General features: G+C 40.0%; 1 protein-coding gene across 3 annotated transcripts in view; it reads right to left on the bottom strand.

Moving 5' to 3' along the window:
* Positions 1 to 19,625, bottom strand: part of CFAP77 (cilia and flagella associated protein 77) — a 184,704-nt gene that overhangs the window by 85,278 nt on the left and 79,801 nt on the right. For all 3 annotated transcript variants that reach the window (XM_073555975.1, XM_073555977.1, XM_073555976.1), the window contains 2 exons: positions 18,598 to 18,697; positions 988 to 1,210 (listed from right to left, as the gene is read on the bottom strand). In XM_073555975.1, coding sequence (XP_073412076.1) covers positions 988 to 1,210; positions 18,598 to 18,697 — 323 coding nt within the window. The remainder of the gene's footprint in view (positions 1 to 987; positions 1,211 to 18,597; positions 18,698 to 19,625) is intronic.

Here is a 19,625-nt window from a genome sequence, read left to right as displayed (position 1 = left end):
GTGCATAACTTGAGGATAGGTGGTGAGGATTTCTAGAAGGAAGCAGCCATGCTTTCCTAATCCTGCCAGTGCTTCTCTACAGTGACAAGATTTTTTTTTAGTTATATCAGTATCTAGAAAAGTGACAAGCAATATGGCCACTCAATCTAGACTAACTGCATGACTGCAGTACATTGCCCCCCTCCATGCTTCTAGTCACCTGGCCCAGATTACTATAGACTCCGTGATTGTGGATCAGTCCATTACAAGTGCAGAGGTGTGCAGCCTTAATATGGACATAGTTTAGCAGGATACGTTTTTGGGGACAGAGCTAATTGCCGGTGGCGCAGCATGGCCGTGTCCTTTCAGCACGCACTCTGTCCTGACCTCTCACCGTTCCCACCTGGACGCAATGTTGTTCCAACTCCGGTAAATTGTTACCATGGTCAATTTACATCTCTAAGTGTCCCCTCCAAATTACAGGCCACCGTCATGGGCTCTTATCTAAAGTGCAAGGCAAGAGCTGAAGTGGAGCTCAGGTGGGCGCCAACACCTTTGATAGGACAGATTTACCACTGGGGGGCCGGGATGGGATTCAGAGGATCTGCGGGAGTGAAGCACTTTGCTGGATTGGACCCCGGTGGCTGCGGTTTACGCTGAAGCTTTTAAAATTCCACAAACCCATGAAACGTAATAGGATCGGTGGGAGACTAAAGGCACGCCATTTCTATCCCTGTAATGAGGAATAACAGGTCGAGGTAAACACTATGTCCTATGGAGAACGCCGAAGTCGCTCGCACTGAAGAAACTTTACAAACTTCCATTTACAGAAATCTGATCTCTTTGTACCGTCCACACTATCAAAAAAAAGAGCACTTCTCCTTTCCTTTAAATAACACCCAAAGGCCACCATTACTGGGGCAGTGACCCAGCTTACCACAAGCCCTGAATGTACGGTTACCTATACAATATGGCAGCATGTATTTTCCGGATAGTTCTGACGCTCACCTTGTGCAGATGCCGTAGACCATGTCCTGCGGGAGGCGCAGGCTGCGCGGTTTCACCCGACCTTCATTGATGGGGCGCCAGATGTTGTGAGTGTTGCGGAAAGCTTGATGTTCAGTCGCCGTCACCAGCCCAGACTTCACAGCTTCCCTGTTTAGGGCAATGAAGTTACTCTCCAGCTTCCTCTGATGAGCCTTCGCCTCCACCGACTGCCAGTGTCCGATGGCTGATCATGGAGAAGAAAAGGAGCATAATCAGAGGAATTAATCGTGTATCATATGTGGTGGAATTGTGTATGATATATGGCGGCATTAATCGGGTATCATATGTGGCGGCATTAAACATGTATTACATGTGACATGTGGCGGCATTAATTGTGTATTATATGTTACGTAAGAAAAAAGTGCACTAGTTTTCTGACCTGTGTTGGTAAATTTGGCTGCCTTTTTTCTGGTATATGATATATTGCGGCATTGATCGTGTATTATATGTGATGGCGTTAATCATACATTAGGCGGCACTGATCGTGCACTATATGTGATGTCATTAATCCTAAATTATACATGGTATATGGCGGCATTGATCTTGTATTATATGTGAAGGCATTAATCATACATTATATGTGATATATGGCGGCATTGATCGTGCACTATGTGTGATGACAATCATACATTATACATGATATATGGCAGCATTTATCGTGTATTATATGTGATGACATTAATCATACATTATGTGTGACATATGGCGGCATTGATCGTGCACTATATGTGATGGCATTAATCATACATTATAAATGGCAGCATTGATCGTGCACTATATGTGATGGCATTAATCATACATTATATATGGCAGCATTAATCCTGCACTATGTGTGATGGCATTAATCATACATTATACATGATATATGGCGGCATTGATAGTATATTATATATGTGATATATGGCGGCATTGATCGTATATTATATGTGATGGCATTAATCATATATTATGTGTGACATATGGCGGCATTGATCGTGCACTATATGTGATGGCATTAATCATACATTATGTGTGACATATGGCGGCATTGATCGTGCACTATATGTGATGGCATTACTCATACATTATAAATGGCAGCATTGATCGTGCACTATATGTGATGGCATTAATCATACATTATATATGGCAGCATTAATCCTGCACTATGTGTGATGGCATTAATCATACATTATACATGATATATGGCGGCATTGATAGTATATTATATATGTGATATATGGCGGCATTTATCGTATATTATATGTGATGGCATTAATCATACATTATGTGTGACATATGGCGGCATTGATCGTGCACTATATGTGATGGCATTAATCATACATTATATATGGCAGCATTGATCGTGCACTATATGTGATGGCATTAATCATACATTATACATGATATATGGCGGCATTGATCGTATATTATATATGTGATATATGGCGGCATTGAACGTGTATTATATGTGATGGCATTAATCATACATTATACATGTTATATCGCGGCATTGATCGCGCATTATATGCGATAACATTAATCATACATTATATGTAATATGGCAACACTGATCGTGCACTATATGTGATGGTATTAATCATACATTATATGTGACAAATGGCGGAATTGATCGTGTATTATATGTGAAGGCATTAATCATACATTATATGTGATATATGGCGGCATTGATTGTGTATTATATGTGATGGCATTAATCATACATTATATGTAATATGGCAACACTGATTGTGCACTATATGTGATGGTATTAATCACACATACATGATATATCGTGGCATTGATCGTGTATTATATGTGAAGGCATTAATCATACATTATATGTGACATATGGCGGAATTGATCGTGTATTATACGTGATGGCATTAATCATACATTATACATGATATATGGCGGCATTTATCGTGCACTATGTGTGACGGCATTAATCATACATTATACATGATATATGGCGGCATTTATCGTGCACTATATGTGATGGCATCAATCATACATTATACATGATATATGGCGGCATTGATCGTATATTATATGTGATGGCATTAACCATACGTTATATGTGACATATGGCGGAATTGATCGTGTATTAAATGTGAAGGCATTAATCATACATTATATGTGATATATGGCGGCATTGATCGTGTATTATATGTGATGGCATTAATCATACATTATATGTGACATATGGCGGCATTGATCGTATATTATATGCGATGGCAAAAATTAAGAGACCACTTCCAAATGTTCAGTTTGTCTGATTCTTCTCTTTATAGGTATATTTTTGAGTAAAATGTAAATTGTTCTTTTAGTCTACAAACTTCTGACGACATGTCTCCGAATTTCCAAGAAATAAATTTTTTTTTTCTGAAAAGGAGAAATGGTCGAAATTTAAAAAAAAAACAAAAAAAACAGTGCTTTCAGACCTCAAATAATGCAAAGAAAACAAGTTCATAATCATTTAGAAAAAAAACCCAATACTGATGTTTTATCTCAGGAAGAGGTCAGAAATCAATATTTTGTGGAATAACCATGATTGTTAATTACAGCTTTCATGCGTCTTGGCTGCTTTCCACCAGTCTTTCACACTGTTTTTGGGTGACCTAATGCCACTCCGGGTACAAAAATTTAAGCAGTTCTTCTTTGTTTGATGGCTTGTGACTATCCATCATCCTCTTGATTACATTCCAGAGGTTTTCAATGGGGTTCAGGTCTGGAGATTGGGCTGGCCATGACAGGGATTTAATGTGGTGCTCTCAATTTTTCCAGAGCTGTATGTGATGGTATTATATGCCTTCACATATAATCATACATTATGTGATATATGGCGGCATTGATCGTGTATTATATGTGAAGGCATTAATACATATATTATATGTGACATATGGCGGAATTGATCGTGTATTATACGTGATGGCATTAATCATACATTATACATGATATATGGCGGCATTTATCGTGCACTATGTGTGACGGCATTAATCATACATTATACATGATATATGGCGGCATTTATCGTGCACTATATGTGATGGCATCAATCATACATTATACATGATATATGGCGGCATTGATCGTATATTATATGTGATGGCATTAACCATACGTTATATGTGACATATGGCGGAATTGATCGTGTATTAAATGTGAAGGCATTAATCATACATTATATGTGATATATGGCGGCATTGATCGTGTATTATATGTGATGGCATTAATCATACATTATATGTGACATATGGCGGCATTGATCGTATATTATATGCGATGGCAAAAATTAAGAGACCACTTCCAAATGTTCAGTTTGTCTGATTCTTCTCTTTATAGGTATATTTTTGAGTAAAATGTAAATTGTTCTTTTAGTCTACAAACTTCTGACGACATGTCTCCGAATTTCCAAGAAATAAATTTTTTTTTTCTGAAAAGGAGAAATGGTCGAAATTTAAAAAAAAAACAAAAAAAACAGTGCTTTCAGACCTCAAATAATGCAAAGAAAACAAGTTCATAATCATTTAGAAAAAAAACCCAATACTGATGTTTTATCTCAGGAAGAGGTCAGAAATCAATATTTTGTGGAATAACCATGATTGTTAATTACAGCTTTCATGCGTCTTGGCTGCTTTCCACCAGTCTTTCACACTGTTTTTGGGTGACCTGATGCCACTCCGGGTACAAAAATTTAAGCAGTTCTTCTTTGTTTGATGGCTTGTGACTATCCATCATCCTCTTGATTACATTCCAGAGGTTTTCAATGGGGTTCAGGTCTGGAGATTGGGCTGGCCATGACAGGGATTTAATGTGGTGCTCTCAATTTTTCCAGAGCTGTATGTGATGGTATTATATGCCTTCACATATAATCATACATTATGTGATATATGGCGGCATTGATCGTGTATTATATGTGAAGGCATTAATACATATATTATATGTGACATATGGCGGAATTGATCGTGTATTATACGTGATGGCATTAATCATACATTATACATGATATATGGCGGCATTTATCGTGCACTATGTGTGACGGCATTAATCATACATTATACATGATATATGGCGGCATTTATCGTGCACTATATGTGATGGCATCAATCATACATTATACATGATATATGGCGGCATTGATCGTATATTATATGTGATGGCATTAACCATACGTTATATGTGACATATGGCGGAATTGATCGTGTATTAAATGTGAAGGCATTAATCATACATTATATGTGATATATGGCGGCATTGATCGTGTATTATATGTGATGGCATTAATCATACATTATATGTGACATATGGCGGCATTGATCGTATATTATATGCGATGGCAAAAATTAAGAGACCACTTCCAAATGTTCAGTTTGTCTGATTCTTCTCTTTATAGGTATATTTTTGAGTAAAATGTAAATTGTTCTTTTAGTCTACAAACTTCTGACGACATGTCTCCGAATTTCCAAGAAATAAATTTTTTTTTTCTGAAAAGGAGAAATGGTCGAAATTTAAAAAAAAAACAAAAAAAACAGTGCTTTCAGACCTCAAATAATGCAAAGAAAACAAGTTCATAATCATTTAGAAAAAAAACCCAATACTGATGTTTTATCTCAGGAAGAGGTCAGAAATCAATATTTTGTGGAATAACCATGATTGTTAATTACAGCTTTCATGCGTCTTGGCTGCTTTCCACCAGTCTTTCACACTGTTTTTGGGTGACCTGATGCCACTCCGGGTACAAAAATTTAAGCAGTTCTTCTTTGTTTGATGGCTTGTGACTATCCATCATCCTCTTGATTACATTCCAGAGGTTTTCAATGGGGTTCAGGTCTGGAGATTGGGCTGGCCATGACAGGGATTTAATGTGGTGCTCTCAATTTTTCCAGAGCTGTATGTGATGGTATTATATGCCTTCACATATAATCATACATTATGTGATATATGGCGGCATTGATCGTGTATTATATGTGAAGGCATTAATACATATATTATATGTGATATATGGCGGCATTGATCGTGCACTATATTTGATGGCATTAATTATACATTATACAGTGGGGAAATAATTATTTGCTCCCTTGCTGATTTTGTAAGTTTGCCCACTGACAAAGACATGAACAGTCTATAACTTTAATTACAGGTGAATTTTAACATTGATAGATAGAATATCAAAAATAAAATCTAGAAAATCACATTGTATAAATTATATAAATTTGCATTTTGCAGTGGGAAATAAGTATTTGATCCCCTACCAACCATAGAGAGATTTGACTCCTACAGACCAGTTAGACGCTCCTAATCAACTCGTTACCTGCATTAAAGACAGCTGTCTTACATAGTTACCTTTATAAAATACTACTGTCCACAGAGTCAATTAATCAGTCAGACTCTAACCTCTACAACATGGGCAAGGCCAAAGAGCTTTATAAGGATGTCAGGGAGAAAATCATAGACCTGCGCAAAGCTGGAATGGGCTACAAAACCATAGGTAAGACGGTGGGTGAGAAGGAGACAACTGTTGGTGGAATAGTAAGAAAATGGAAGAAATACAAAATGACTGTCAATCGACATCGATCTGGGGCACCATGCAAAACCTCACCTCGTGGAGTATCCTTGATCATGAGGAAGGTGAGAGATCAGCCTAAAACAACATGGGGGGAACTTGTTAAAGATCTCAAGGCAGGTGGGACTACAGTCACCAAGAAAACCATTGGTAACACATTACGCCGTAAAGGTTTGCAAACCTGCAGTGCCAGCAAGGTCCCCCTGCTCAAGAAGGGACACGTGTAGGCCCGTCTGAAGTTTGCCAATGAACACCTGGATGATTCTGTGAGTGATTGGGAGAAGGTGCTGTGGTCAGATGAGACAAAAATTGAGCTTCATAGCATTAACACAACCCTCCGTGTTTGGAAGAAGATAAATGCTGCCTATGTCCCAAAGAACACAGTCCCCACTGTCAAGAATAGAGGTGGAAACATTATATTTTGGAGGGGTTTCTCTGCTAAGGGCACAGGACTACTTCACCGCATCAATGGGAAAATGGATGGAGCCATGTACCGTAAAATCCTGAGTGACAACATCCTTCCCTCCACCAGGACATTAAAAATAGGAAGTGGCTGGGTATTCCAGCAAGTCAATGACCCGAAACATACAGCCAAGGCAACAAAGGAGTGGCTCAAAGAGAAGCACATTAAAGGTACTGTCACACTTAGCGATGTACCTGCAATCCCGACCAGCGATATGACGCGGTCAGGATTGCTGGTGCATCGCTAAGTGGTCGCTAGTGAGCTGCCACACAGGCAGATCTCACCAGCGACATCGCTGGGGACGGGGGTCGCTACTTACCTGTCACACTAGGCGATCCTGCGTCCTCCCGCCCGGCTCCACGCTCGTCTCTCCACAGGAAGCGCCGCAGGAGGCTGACGACGAGAAACAGTCCTGAACGTTCTTGCGCGATCAGCGATAACCAGCGGGGGAGCGGGTCGTAGGTAAGTATCAGACACAGCGATGTCGCTAGCAATATCGCTATAACGTCACAAGTTATAGCGATATTGCTAGCGATATCGCTTAGTGCGACAGTACCTTAAGGTCATGGAGTGGCATAGCCAGTCTCCAGACCTTAATCCCATAGAAAACTTATGGAGGGAGTTGAAGCTCCGAGTTGCCAAGCGACAACATCAAAATCTTAATGATTTAGAGATGATCGGCAAAGAGGAGTGGACCAAAATTCCCCCTGACATGTGCGCAAACCTCCAACTACAAAAACGTCTGACTGCTGTGCTTGCCAACAAGGGTTTTGCCACCAAGTATTAAGTTTTGTTTGCCAGAGGGATCAAATGCTTATTTCTCAATGCAATGAGAAATATATAACTTATACAATGTTATTTTCTGGATTTTCTTTTTGATATTCTATCTCTCAATGTTAAAATTAACCTACCCTTAAAATTATAGACTGTTCATGCCTTTGTCAGTGGGCAAACTTACAAAATCTTCAAAGGGATCAAATATTTATTTTCCCCACTCTATGTGATATAAGGCAGCATTGATCGTGCACTACATGTGATGGAATTAATCATACATTATACATCTCTGGCAAAAATTAAGAGACCACTGCAAAATTTTCAGTTTGTCTGATTTTTCTCTTTATAGGTGTATTTTTGAGTAAAATGTAAATTGTTCTTTTACTCTATAAACTACTGACATGTCTTCGAATTTCCAAGCACTAAATTTTGTATTTATTTTCAGAAAATGAGAAATGGTCAAAAAAAAATGCAGTGCTTGCAGACCTCAAATAATGCTAAGAAAACAAGTTCATAATCATCTATAAACAACAATACTAATATGTTGTAACTCAGGAAGAGTTCGGAAATCAATATTTTGTGAAATAACTATGATTTTTAATCACAGCTTTCATGCGTCTTGGCATGCTTTCCACCAGTCTTTCACACTACTTTTGGGTGACCTTATGCCACTCCTGGTACAAAAATGTAAGCAGTTCTTCTTTGCTTGATGGCTTGTGACTATCCATCTTCCTCTTGATTATATTCCAGAGGTTTTCAAAGGAGTTCAAGTCTAGAGATTGGGCTGGCCATGACAGGGATTTGATGTGGTGGTCCTTCATCCACACATTGATTGACCTTGCTGTGTGGCATGGCGCATTGTCTTGCTGGAAAAAATAGTCCTCAGAGTTGGGGAACATTGCCTGAGCAGAAGGAATCAACTGTTTTTCCAGGATAACCTTGTATGCGGCTTTATTCATACGTCCTTCGCAAAGATTAACCTGCCCAATTCCAGCCTTGCTGAAGCATCCCCAGATCATCATCGATTCTCCACCAAATTTCACAGTGGGCGCAAGACACTGTGGCTTGTACGCCTCTCCAGGTCTCCGTCTAACCATTAGACGACCAGGTGGTGGACAAAGCTGAAAATTAGACTCATCAGAGAAGATTACCTTACTCCAGTCCTCTATGGTCCAATCCTTATGGTCTTTGGCAAACTTCAGCCTGGCTCTCCTTTGCTTCTCATTAATGACATTTTTTTTCTAACTTTACATGACTTGAACCCTGCCTGTAGGAGCCTGTTACAAACTGTTCTTGCCGTGCACTTCACCCCAGCTGCCATTTGCCATTCCTTTTGTAGGTCACTTGATGTCATCCTGCGGTTGCTGAGTGACATTCGAATAAGATGACAGCCATCCTGGTCAGTGGAGAGTCGTTTTCGCCCTCTGCCGGTCTGTAGCTTTGTTGTCCCCAATATTGCTGCTTGACCTTGTTGTAATGGACTGCCATCTTAGAAATTTGAAGAATGGAGGCAACATGACGCTCACTGTATCCCTCTGCTGGTACAGCCAGAATTGAGCCCTTCTTTTCCTCACTCAAGGCTTTTCTTTTCAACTCCTTTGGCATGGTTAAAAGTTATTTTTTCATTCCTATTACTTTTGGGATATTACTAGCACTTGTTTTGCCATCCAGCTTGTCCTATTGCAAGAGGATTGTGAACACCACAGCAGGGTTTTTTTTTTTATACTTTCAGTCGTTAAAGATTTGGTTCAGATGTTCACCTAATCAGAAGCACATTAAGTAGAATGAGGTGTACTATGGTTGGAATTCAACTGACACTAGAATGGAATGGCTGTCAGACATGTAGAGAAGCTGATTTTTATAAAACTGTGGAGCGGTCTCTTAATTTTTTGTCAGAGCTTTATATGATGTATTGCAGCATTGATAATGCACTATATATGATGGCATTAATCATACATTATATATGATGTATGGCAGCATTGATTATGCACTATATGTGATGGCATTAATCATGCATTATATGTGATATATGGTGGCATTGATAGTACTATATATAAATCATGCTGTAGTGTTATATAATATATGAGGAAAAAGATGCACCTCCATAACAAAATGTTAATAAGGTGCTACAACTTGTTGGAATAAGTGACTGCAAAATGAGGAGAAAAAGGATCAAACAAAATTGGCATGCACACCCGATATAATGTAATCTATACAAAATATTTTATTACAAAAAACCCAGGACAAAACATTAAAAACCAAGATACAGCATGATAATCCAAACACATCCCCATTAATAATGACATGTGTATAAGACAATAATGTTATAAAGCTCCACAACCTTTAATTGATAATACAAACAAACGCATAACATCCCTTTCTGAGAGCTAAATACACTGATGATTAGCCACAATACTCATTCCCATATGGCTAGATCTATATAGTCATCTAATATAAAACCTGAAAAAAATTGTATGATATGGATGTCAAAAACAAAAAGAATTAGAAAAATTAAAAAAAAAAAAACAACCAAAAAAAAAAAAAAACAGTATATGTGTATATAATATATAGTGGTGCCTTTAAAGAAAGACACCAACTGAAACATACCAATAGCTCTAATAAGAGAAAGAGAAAAAAAAGGGAAGAAAAAGAAAGCTCATGGAGGGCGAGATATAATTAATAATAGCTACCCGGGTAGCTCATAAGGAAGGAGCCATTATCAAATCCAAATAGGCAGTCAATTGTTGTATTATCAAATAATGGTTGTGGAGCTTTATAACATTATTGTCTTATACACATGTCAGGTTTTAGATGTTTTTAATGTTGTTGTTTGTACTGGGTTTTTTGTAATAAAATATTTTGTATACATTACATCATATCAGGTGTGCACGCCAATTTTGTTTGGTCTTTTTTCTCCTCGTTTTGCTGTAGTGTTACCGTATATGTGACATACAGGGGTTGGACAAAATAATGGAAACACCTGGAAACATCAACAAAAGTTAGTGTAATATGATGTAGGTCCACCTTTTGCGGCGATTACAGCCTCAGTTCTCCGAGGTATGGATTCATACAAGGTGTGAATTCTTTCCAAAGGAATTGTAGCCCATTCTTCAGTTAAAACACCCTCCAGTTCTTTGAGCGACGATGTAGGCGGAAATCGACGTCTAACTTGAATCTCTAAAATTGGCCATAAATGCTCAATAATGTTGAGGTCTGGGGATTGTGGGGGCCAGATGAGATGCTCAACTTCATTACAATATTCCTCATGCCATGCTTTAACGATTCTAGCTATATGAATTGGTGCAAGATCATCCTGAAAGATGGCGTTCCCCTCCGGGAACAGTGCTTGAACCATAGGATGCAATTGGTCGCCCAAAATGCCTAAATAATCGCGGCTGTTAATTCTTCCATGAAGGGATATCATTGGCGGATCTCCACGAAATAGTACCCCAGATCATCACAGAACCTCCACCATGTTTTACGGTTGGGAGAAGGCAGTCTGGATGGAATGCTTCTTTCGGCTGTCTCCAAACATACACTCGGCCGGAAGTCGGAAATAGCGTAAACGATGATTCGTCTGAGAATATCACATGTTTCCACTGCTTGAGGGACCGATTCTGGAGGTTTCTACACCACTCTAAACGCTTGGAAACATTTGTCATTGAGAGCAGCGGTTTTCGAATTGCAACTCTTCCATGGAATCCAGATTTGTGCAGCTCCCGACGAACAGTTTTCGTGGAAACTGGGTTCTGTAGGTGTTCATTGAGCTCAGCAGTGATTTTCAGAGCCGTGGTCTTGCGATCCTCTCTCACAATTCGTTTTGAGTCCGACAATCTCTCTCAGGCTAGTATCACACTAGCGCTTTTAAGCGTAGCGACGGCCTGCGCACGGCCGCCGCTAAGCCCCGCCCCCTGCCGCGCCTCCGCCAGTAGCTCCGCCTACCGGCGCATGCGTCCCCTATCTTTATCACTGGGGGTGCAGGCCGTGCGCAGTATGCGTTTGGCGGCGCATGCGTCCTTTTGACGGTGCGCCGACCTGCGCCAAACGCAACCTGCTGCAGTTTGGTTGCGCTCGGCGCACCGTCAAAGAGGCGCATGCGCCGCCAAACGCATACTGCGCACGGCCTGCGCCCCCAGTGATAAAGATAGGGGACGCAGGACGCATGCAGCGTCATGCGCCGGTAGGCGGAGCTACCGGCGGAGGCGCGGCAGGGGCGGGGCTTAGCGGCAGCCGTGCGTAGGCCGTCGCTGCGCTCAAAAACGCTAGTGTGAAACTAGCCTCAGTCAACTTCGACTTTCGGCCGGACCTGTGCTTTGCTGCGGATGCTTTTCCTTCTCTTTCAAACGCAGTCATTACTTTGGAGACAGTACCTCTTGACACGCCAAGCATTCGGGCACTTTCTGTTACACTAGCGCCTGCCATACGAGCACCAACAATTTGGCCTCTTTGAAAATCCGAGAGGTCTGCCATTGGTATCAGGTTCTCATCAATGTTCTTACAATTCTGCAAAACAAACAGTTAATTTACATACACTTATCACACAACACAAATAATCAACTACAAAACATTACCATAGGTCACGGTTTGCATGTTTATGACATATTCGAAGATTAGGATTCCTAAATGTTAGGTGTTTCCATTATTTTGTCCAACCCCTGTATGTACCTGACACTCCATAATAAAGCGTCTGATGGAATGTGGAACCTGAGATCCTGCACCATCTAAAGCGCTGGATTACAGAAGGTCCCGCGCTCTGTATGGCACCAGATTACAGCTTTAAAGAAACAGATCTAATACGGAGCCAAATCCAGAAACCGAACATCTCCAGTAAGATATGATGGCGACTGCCCGATATCTACCGCAGAGGGAGATACAGACAAGATACAGGCCGTGTGAAAGCGCTGTGAGAAAATGAGAGAGCAAGAGAAAAAGGAGAAAAAGAACGTGAAAGAGAAAGACATGATAGCAAGAGAGAAAGGAACAGAACAAAAAAGACACAGGAAAAAAAGCGAAAGTGAGAGAGAACGCTGCAAGGAAAAGTGAGGAAAGCAAAAGATACAAGAGAGAAAAAAAAAGAAAGAGGAAAAAAGAAAAGGTGGAAAAAAGGAAAGAAAAAAAGCACTGCAAGAAAAAGAGTGGTGAGAAAGATACTAGAGAGCAAAAAAAAGGGAGAGTTGTGAGACATACACAAGAGACAGACACATACACACACAAGACACACACGTGAGAGAGACAAACACACGAGAGACACACACACACACACACACACACGAGAGTCACAGACACGCACAACAAACACGCCACACATGTGACAGACAATATCCTCTCTGACTAAACTATTTTCTGCTGTTATCACTACACGCAACAGATCACTGATACGTGGCCTGGGACCACCTTAGTATTGTGGTGTGCAGAAATAACGACATTCTCAGGTGAAAGCAATTCATCACCAATCCATAGGATAACTGATGACTTATTGATCATGGGGACCGCATCTGGGACTTTTATCCCTGCAAGAATTCAGCGGCAGCGAGCATGTTCAATGACCGATGTGATCCCAGCATTGGGACACCCACCAATCAGCAAAGCATCACCTATACCACAGATAGGTAATAAAAAGTTTGTCCAGGTAAAACAAGTTACTGTATTTCTTAAGTCTTGCCCCAGAACCTATCATGTAACTATTGTCTTCTCATGTGGTTCAGGAGCCATTCAGCCCCACAGGCACCTCTGCAACCACAGGTTCACCCCTGCTACACCTATTGACCTGTATTGTTCCTCATCTGCACTGCTGTAAATCTGCTCTTGAAAAGGGTGAAGTGATCAAAAATGTTGGGGAGCCCGAAATTTTAAATTCCTATTTTGCATGTGTTCTCTAAGAAAGCAATTGTAACATCAACTGATCTTCACGGTGCCATTGAAGGATTAAAAGAATCCATACTATCTATAAACCAAGAGATGATGAGGGAACACTTAGCTAATTTAAATGAATTTACATCTCCTGGTCCAGATGAATTACAGCCTAGGGTACTGAAAGAGTTAGCAGAGGAAATTGCAGAACCACTAGCCAGAATATTTGAAAAATTCTGGAAAACAGGAGAAGTCCTAGAAGATTGGAGAAAGACAAATGTTGTCCACATCTTCAAAAAAGGAAAAAAGATGGAGCCAGGAAATTACAGGTCAGTGAGCCTTACTTCTATACCAGCAAAGAGCTTTGAACAAATTATTAAACAGCATGTATGTAAGTACTTGGATAAGAATACAGTAATTAACCAGAGCCAGCATGGGTTTGTAGCAAACAAGTCATCCTAATATCCTTCTATGATGGAATCTCTGAGTGGATCAGTGAATTGCAGTAGATATATTATATCCAGGGCTGTGGAGTCGGTAAGCCAAACCTGCGACTCCTACTCCTCAATTTCCCTTACTCCGACTCCCACATATATTGCTTATATTTAAGTGAAAAATTTATTGTAGCACAATGTGAACACCAGACATTTAGGCTATGTACACACGCTGCAGATTGGTCTGCTGATTTTTCAGCGCAAATTTTGCACAATCCACAGGTCAAAAGACCTGCGGTTTTGCCCTGCGGTTTTTCATCTCTACAATGGAGGAGATGGCAAACCGCAGCGGAATCCGCAGAAAAGAATGACGTCAATTCTTTCTGCGGATTGGAATCCACAGCAAAAAACGCACGGAAAATTCTGCACCGTCTGCACGGCGGTTTCCATAGGTTATAATGGTACTGTACAACACCGCTAATTCTGCTGCGGATCCGCAGGGCCAAATCCGCTGCGAATCCGCAGCGTGTGCATATACCCTTAATCATTTTTATGATACAATAATCAAGAAATGTAGCTAGAACATAATATTTATTGGAATACAACTTTAAAACACAAAAAACTTTAAATATGTAATACACTATGTAATATCGATTACATACATATATATGTAATAAACTATGTAAGTGTCAAAAAACAGTTTTCAACAAAAACCATACTAAAACAACTTTGTGCAGTCTATGAATTTGTTCTAAGAAATAGAATTGCCTCCATCAGATCCTCCTTCATAGATGAACTCAAATCTGACCTAATAATTTTAAGGCTAGAGAACAACCTCTCTACACTAACTTGGTTTGGAGGCAAAGTCTTAACCACATGGGCAACATCTCTAACAATTTCCGGGTACAAAGGAATTGCCTCATGCACAGTCAGTTTTGATGAACGGTTGAATTTCTCTATTTCTTTGAGAGCAAGTGAAACATTTTGCTGAAATATGGTCAATCCGCTTGCTATAGGAGACGGAGTGAAATCTTTTTCCTTGCGGCAACGCTTTGCCTGCTCCATATCATCCAAATACTTGTCAAAGTCAAACTCCTCATCTGACGAGGATGAAGATATGGCAGCAGTAGCACTGTCAGGACCCAAGTCCTCTTGCGCCTGGCAGTCCTCCTGAAGGCCACTCATCCTAACTGCTACCTTAGTCAGAGCTTCTTTTCCTTTAGTAAGCTGTTGATCATCAAGCAGTATAAGATGACTTGGGTCCACATAAACAGCTGCCAGAAGAATTTTATTTTCCAATAGCTGTGTCTCTCTCCGTTTCATTGAAGCAGAAATGCCATCTGTGATTAATCCTCCTCTTTGGGACAGGCAAAATAGAAAGTTCTTCCACTCCCTTATGAAAATGCCAGGAGATAAATCCTCAGCTCGCAACTTTTTAGTCACGGTAAATGGGCGATTAAGCAATTCCTTCAGTTCAGCCACCTGTGTCCATTGACCTTCATTTAGGGTTGCCTGAGGGTTCGCCATATCTATAAAAAAAGGTTTTAGTTCAATCGCTCAATCATTAAATAAGTGCTGCCCCACCGAGTGGCTTGATCGACAATTGCCCTTTTCCAGCACGTCTCTTCAAGGTGGAATCAATTTTAGGAGCTCTGGCGGCAATAACCAATTTCCTCACTTTGCCAATCAGATTTCCAGCATGTCCCTCTTGCAGACTATCTCTTATTGCCAGCTGCAGCGTGTGCACAACACAGCCCAAGTGATGAATATGAAAGGGTTTTGAAGCAGCTTCAACAAGATCATCTATTTCTAAAGTATAATTTTGCTGTTCTTCTGTTGTAATATCTGTTTGTTCCTCAGTTACATGAACAGCACTGTGGCATTCCATCTCAAACATACTGAATCCTAAATTTTCTTCTAGCTGTTGTTCATTACTCTCATTCATCAGTTTAATTGTACTTATGTTTGAAGCATTGTCAGTTACAATAGCAAGAACCTGTTCTTTATTGAGTTCGTAATCTTGCAGAACTTTTTCCACTAAGGCCTGGAGAAACTGGCTGCTGTGATGAGCTTTAGTATCTTTTACTGCCAGTGTCTTGGTAACAATTTCTTTGTTGTGACAAACATATCGAACATTGATGGCAAAATAGTTCACTCTGACGTGTGCATTCATCCATTTTAAGAAACATGAAGCGTCTTTTGAGAGTCTTTTTAAGATCTTCCTTTTACAGAGAGCACATAATAATCACCTACAATATTAGCATTAGTTACCTTCCTGTGAGAGATGAGCAGTAGTACTTTCACGTTCTCATTTTCTCCAGCTCGGGGCCCAGGAATCGGATCCTGTGCAGGGCAGGCACCCCTCCCCCTCCTCTCTCTGGTGAAGACGGCAGAAGACAGGACAGAGGAGGGGAGATTGCCCCCTGCAGTCTGGAGCCGGTGCAGGACGGGAGCACTGCAGCATACAAGTGAGTTTTGATAGGTGCGTGCCCCTGCTTCTAGGGGGGGCAGCTGCCCCCCCCTGCCCCTCGCTGGCTATGGCCATGATTCACACACAGCGTTTTTGCGGATCTGTTTTTTGCAGTAAAATGCAGTGACTCTGGGCATCCCAGCAAAGTCAGTGGGTTTCAAGATATGACATTCGGACACAGTTTTGTGAGGATCCGTTTTTGGGCTCAAATGTTTTTCTAATCTGCTATTGAAAACATTATGTATGAGCTCAAAAACCTTTCAGGTGATGCGGTTTTTTAAAAAGCTGATCTGCTTTTGCAGCTGAAAAACGTATCCTCAAAAAGCGCAGCAAAAACACTGTGTGAATGTAGCCTTAGATCAGGAATAGAACAGCCATTTATAGGACATTTCATAACTTTCCCAAATTCCTATGAAAAAATATTCCGCACATTCTGCATTGAACTACTGTACCCAATTTATTATATATTTTAGGAGTCTGTACATTTTATACCGACGCCACCAAAATGAGCACCGACTCTGACAGCCCTAAGTATATCACAAATTAAGCAAATCATTTGATAAAGTATCTCATAACTATCCTTATTAAAAAAATGACCAAGTATAGGATTGACAACGGTACAGTTAGGTGGATTCATAACAGGCTCAGTGATCATGCTTAAAGAATGGTAATAAATGGTAGCACATCCTATTAGAAGAGTGTTTGAAGTGGGGTACCACAAGGCTCTGTCCTGGCCTCATTGTTGTTCAACATTTTTATGAAGGATCAAGATAAGGGAACTGAAAGTAAACTAATCAAAATTTACAGATGATGCAAAGCTAGGAGGGATAGCCAACACTAGAGGAGACAGAGGAAGGATTCAGAAGGATCTAAAGAAGCTGGAACAATGGGCAGCGACTAATAGAATGGTATTTAACAGGGAGAAATGCAAGATTTTACATCTGGGCAAGAAAAACTAAAATTACATCTACAGAACAGGAGGAATAGAACTAAGGGACAGCACGTGAGAAAAGACTTAGGTATACTTATAGATCACAGACTGCACATGAGTCAACAGTGATGCAGCTGAAAAAAAAGGAAAACAGTTCTAGGATGTATCAAAAGATACATAGAGTATAGATCACGTGAAGTAATTATTCCCCTCTACTCCTCCTTGGTCAAGTCTCATCTGGTATACTGTGTCCTTTTATGGGCACATAAAAAAAGACACTAAAAAACTGGAGCAAGTTCAGAGGAGAGCTACCAGGATGGTGAGTGGACTGCAAAGCATGTCCTATGAGGAACAGTTAAAGGATCTGGGAATGTTTAGCCTGCAAAAAGGGAGGCTAAGAGGAGTCTGAATAGCTGTCTACAAATATCTGAAGGGCTGTCGCAGTGTACAGGGATCATTATTCTCATTTGCATATGGAAACAGAGAAGCAATGGAATGAAGCTGAAAGGGAGAAGATACTGATTAGGTGTTAGGAAAAAAAGACATTTAGACAGTGAGGTTGATCAATGAGTGGAACAGGCTGCCAGGAGAGGTGGTGAGTTCTCCTTCAATGGAAGTTTTCAAATAGAGGCTGGACAGACATCTGTCTGCGATGGTTTATTGAATCCTGCATTGTGAAGAGGGTTGGACACCATGACCCTGAAGGTCCCTTCCAACCTAACATTCTACAGTGGTATGCAAATTAATTTGGACAAAGCATTTTTTTTATTTTTAAGTAAAATCGTAAGTTGGTTACCAGTCAGTGATTCAAACCAGTTTTAACTGCTTTGAACAGGCACTCACACCTGTTCAAAGCAGTTAAAACTGGCTTGAATCACTGACTGGTAACCAACTTACGATTTTACTTAAAAAAAAAAAATGCTTTGTCCCAATTAATTTGCACAGCACTGTATGTCATCGGCACCTCCAAGTGGAATTAATACATTCTTGAAAACTCCCCTGAAAAGTCTTAAGAGGCCACTGAAAAAGGGGGAGAGCTCTCAGCTCCAAGAGAAGGTAAATAGCCAAAAAGTTACCAAAAGTCAACATTACAGCGCCTGCACCCACCTTCTGCCACTCCTCCCTCTCTCAGTAAACTGTCCTGGCCGTAGGTGAAGTCTGGTCCTGGCAGAGAGTAACACCTTCTCTTTGTCTTTCCCAGCTCTGCCTAAAAGAACAAAAACTGGAAAATAAGATATACATATTATATATATATATATATATAGATATACATATTATATATATATATATATAGATATACATACATATATATATATATACACATACATATATATAGATATACATACATATATATATAGATATACATACATATATATAGATATACATACATATATATAGATATATATACATATATATATATATAGATATATATACATATATATATATATATATAGAGATATATATATATATATATATATATATATATATATATATATATATATATATATATATATATATATATACACACACACACACACATATAAAAAATATTGAAATGACAAATAGGTCACATACCAATACAACGTAGATGTTTATAAAAAAAAGTAGTTGGAAGCAAATATATGAATATAAAAAAATAAAAACATTGAAAATTAATCTACTACACTGATTTTGAACTCCCCGCCGTGGGCAAAACACATGCGGAATAGTAAAAGATAGAATGTTAAAAATTAAAAAAAAAAAAAAAAAAAAAAAAATATAAAAAAATAATATATACTTACCCTCTGTCAGCCCCCGGAGTCCTCCCGGCCCTCATTGGCGCTGCCAGCAACTTCCGTTCCCAGGGATGAATTGCACAATTGACCTCTGATGACCTAGCGGTCACGCGCAAAGCATCCCTGGGATTGGAAGTTGCTAGCAGCGCCAATGAGGGCCGGGAGGACTCCTGGGGCCGACAGAGGGTAAGTATATCCCTATTTTTTATTTTAATTCTATTTTTTATAGGTATATGGTACCCAGGGCATGGAGGAGAGTCTCCTCGCCTCCAGACCCTGGGTACCATCTGCACATGAAGTGCTCACTTTATGCATGGTGGGCATAGCGTAAAGTGAGCGTTTCAATGCAATCCTATGGCG

This window comes from Dendrobates tinctorius, unplaced genomic scaffold, assembly GCF_039654945.1.
Source record: "Dendrobates tinctorius isolate UK_male_01 unplaced genomic scaffold, ASM3965494v1 ptg000231l, whole genome shotgun sequence".
NCBI classification, from domain to species: Eukaryota; Metazoa; Chordata; class Amphibia; order Anura; family Dendrobatidae; genus Dendrobates; species Dendrobates tinctorius.
This window is presented reverse-complemented; position numbering and strand designations above follow the sequence as displayed.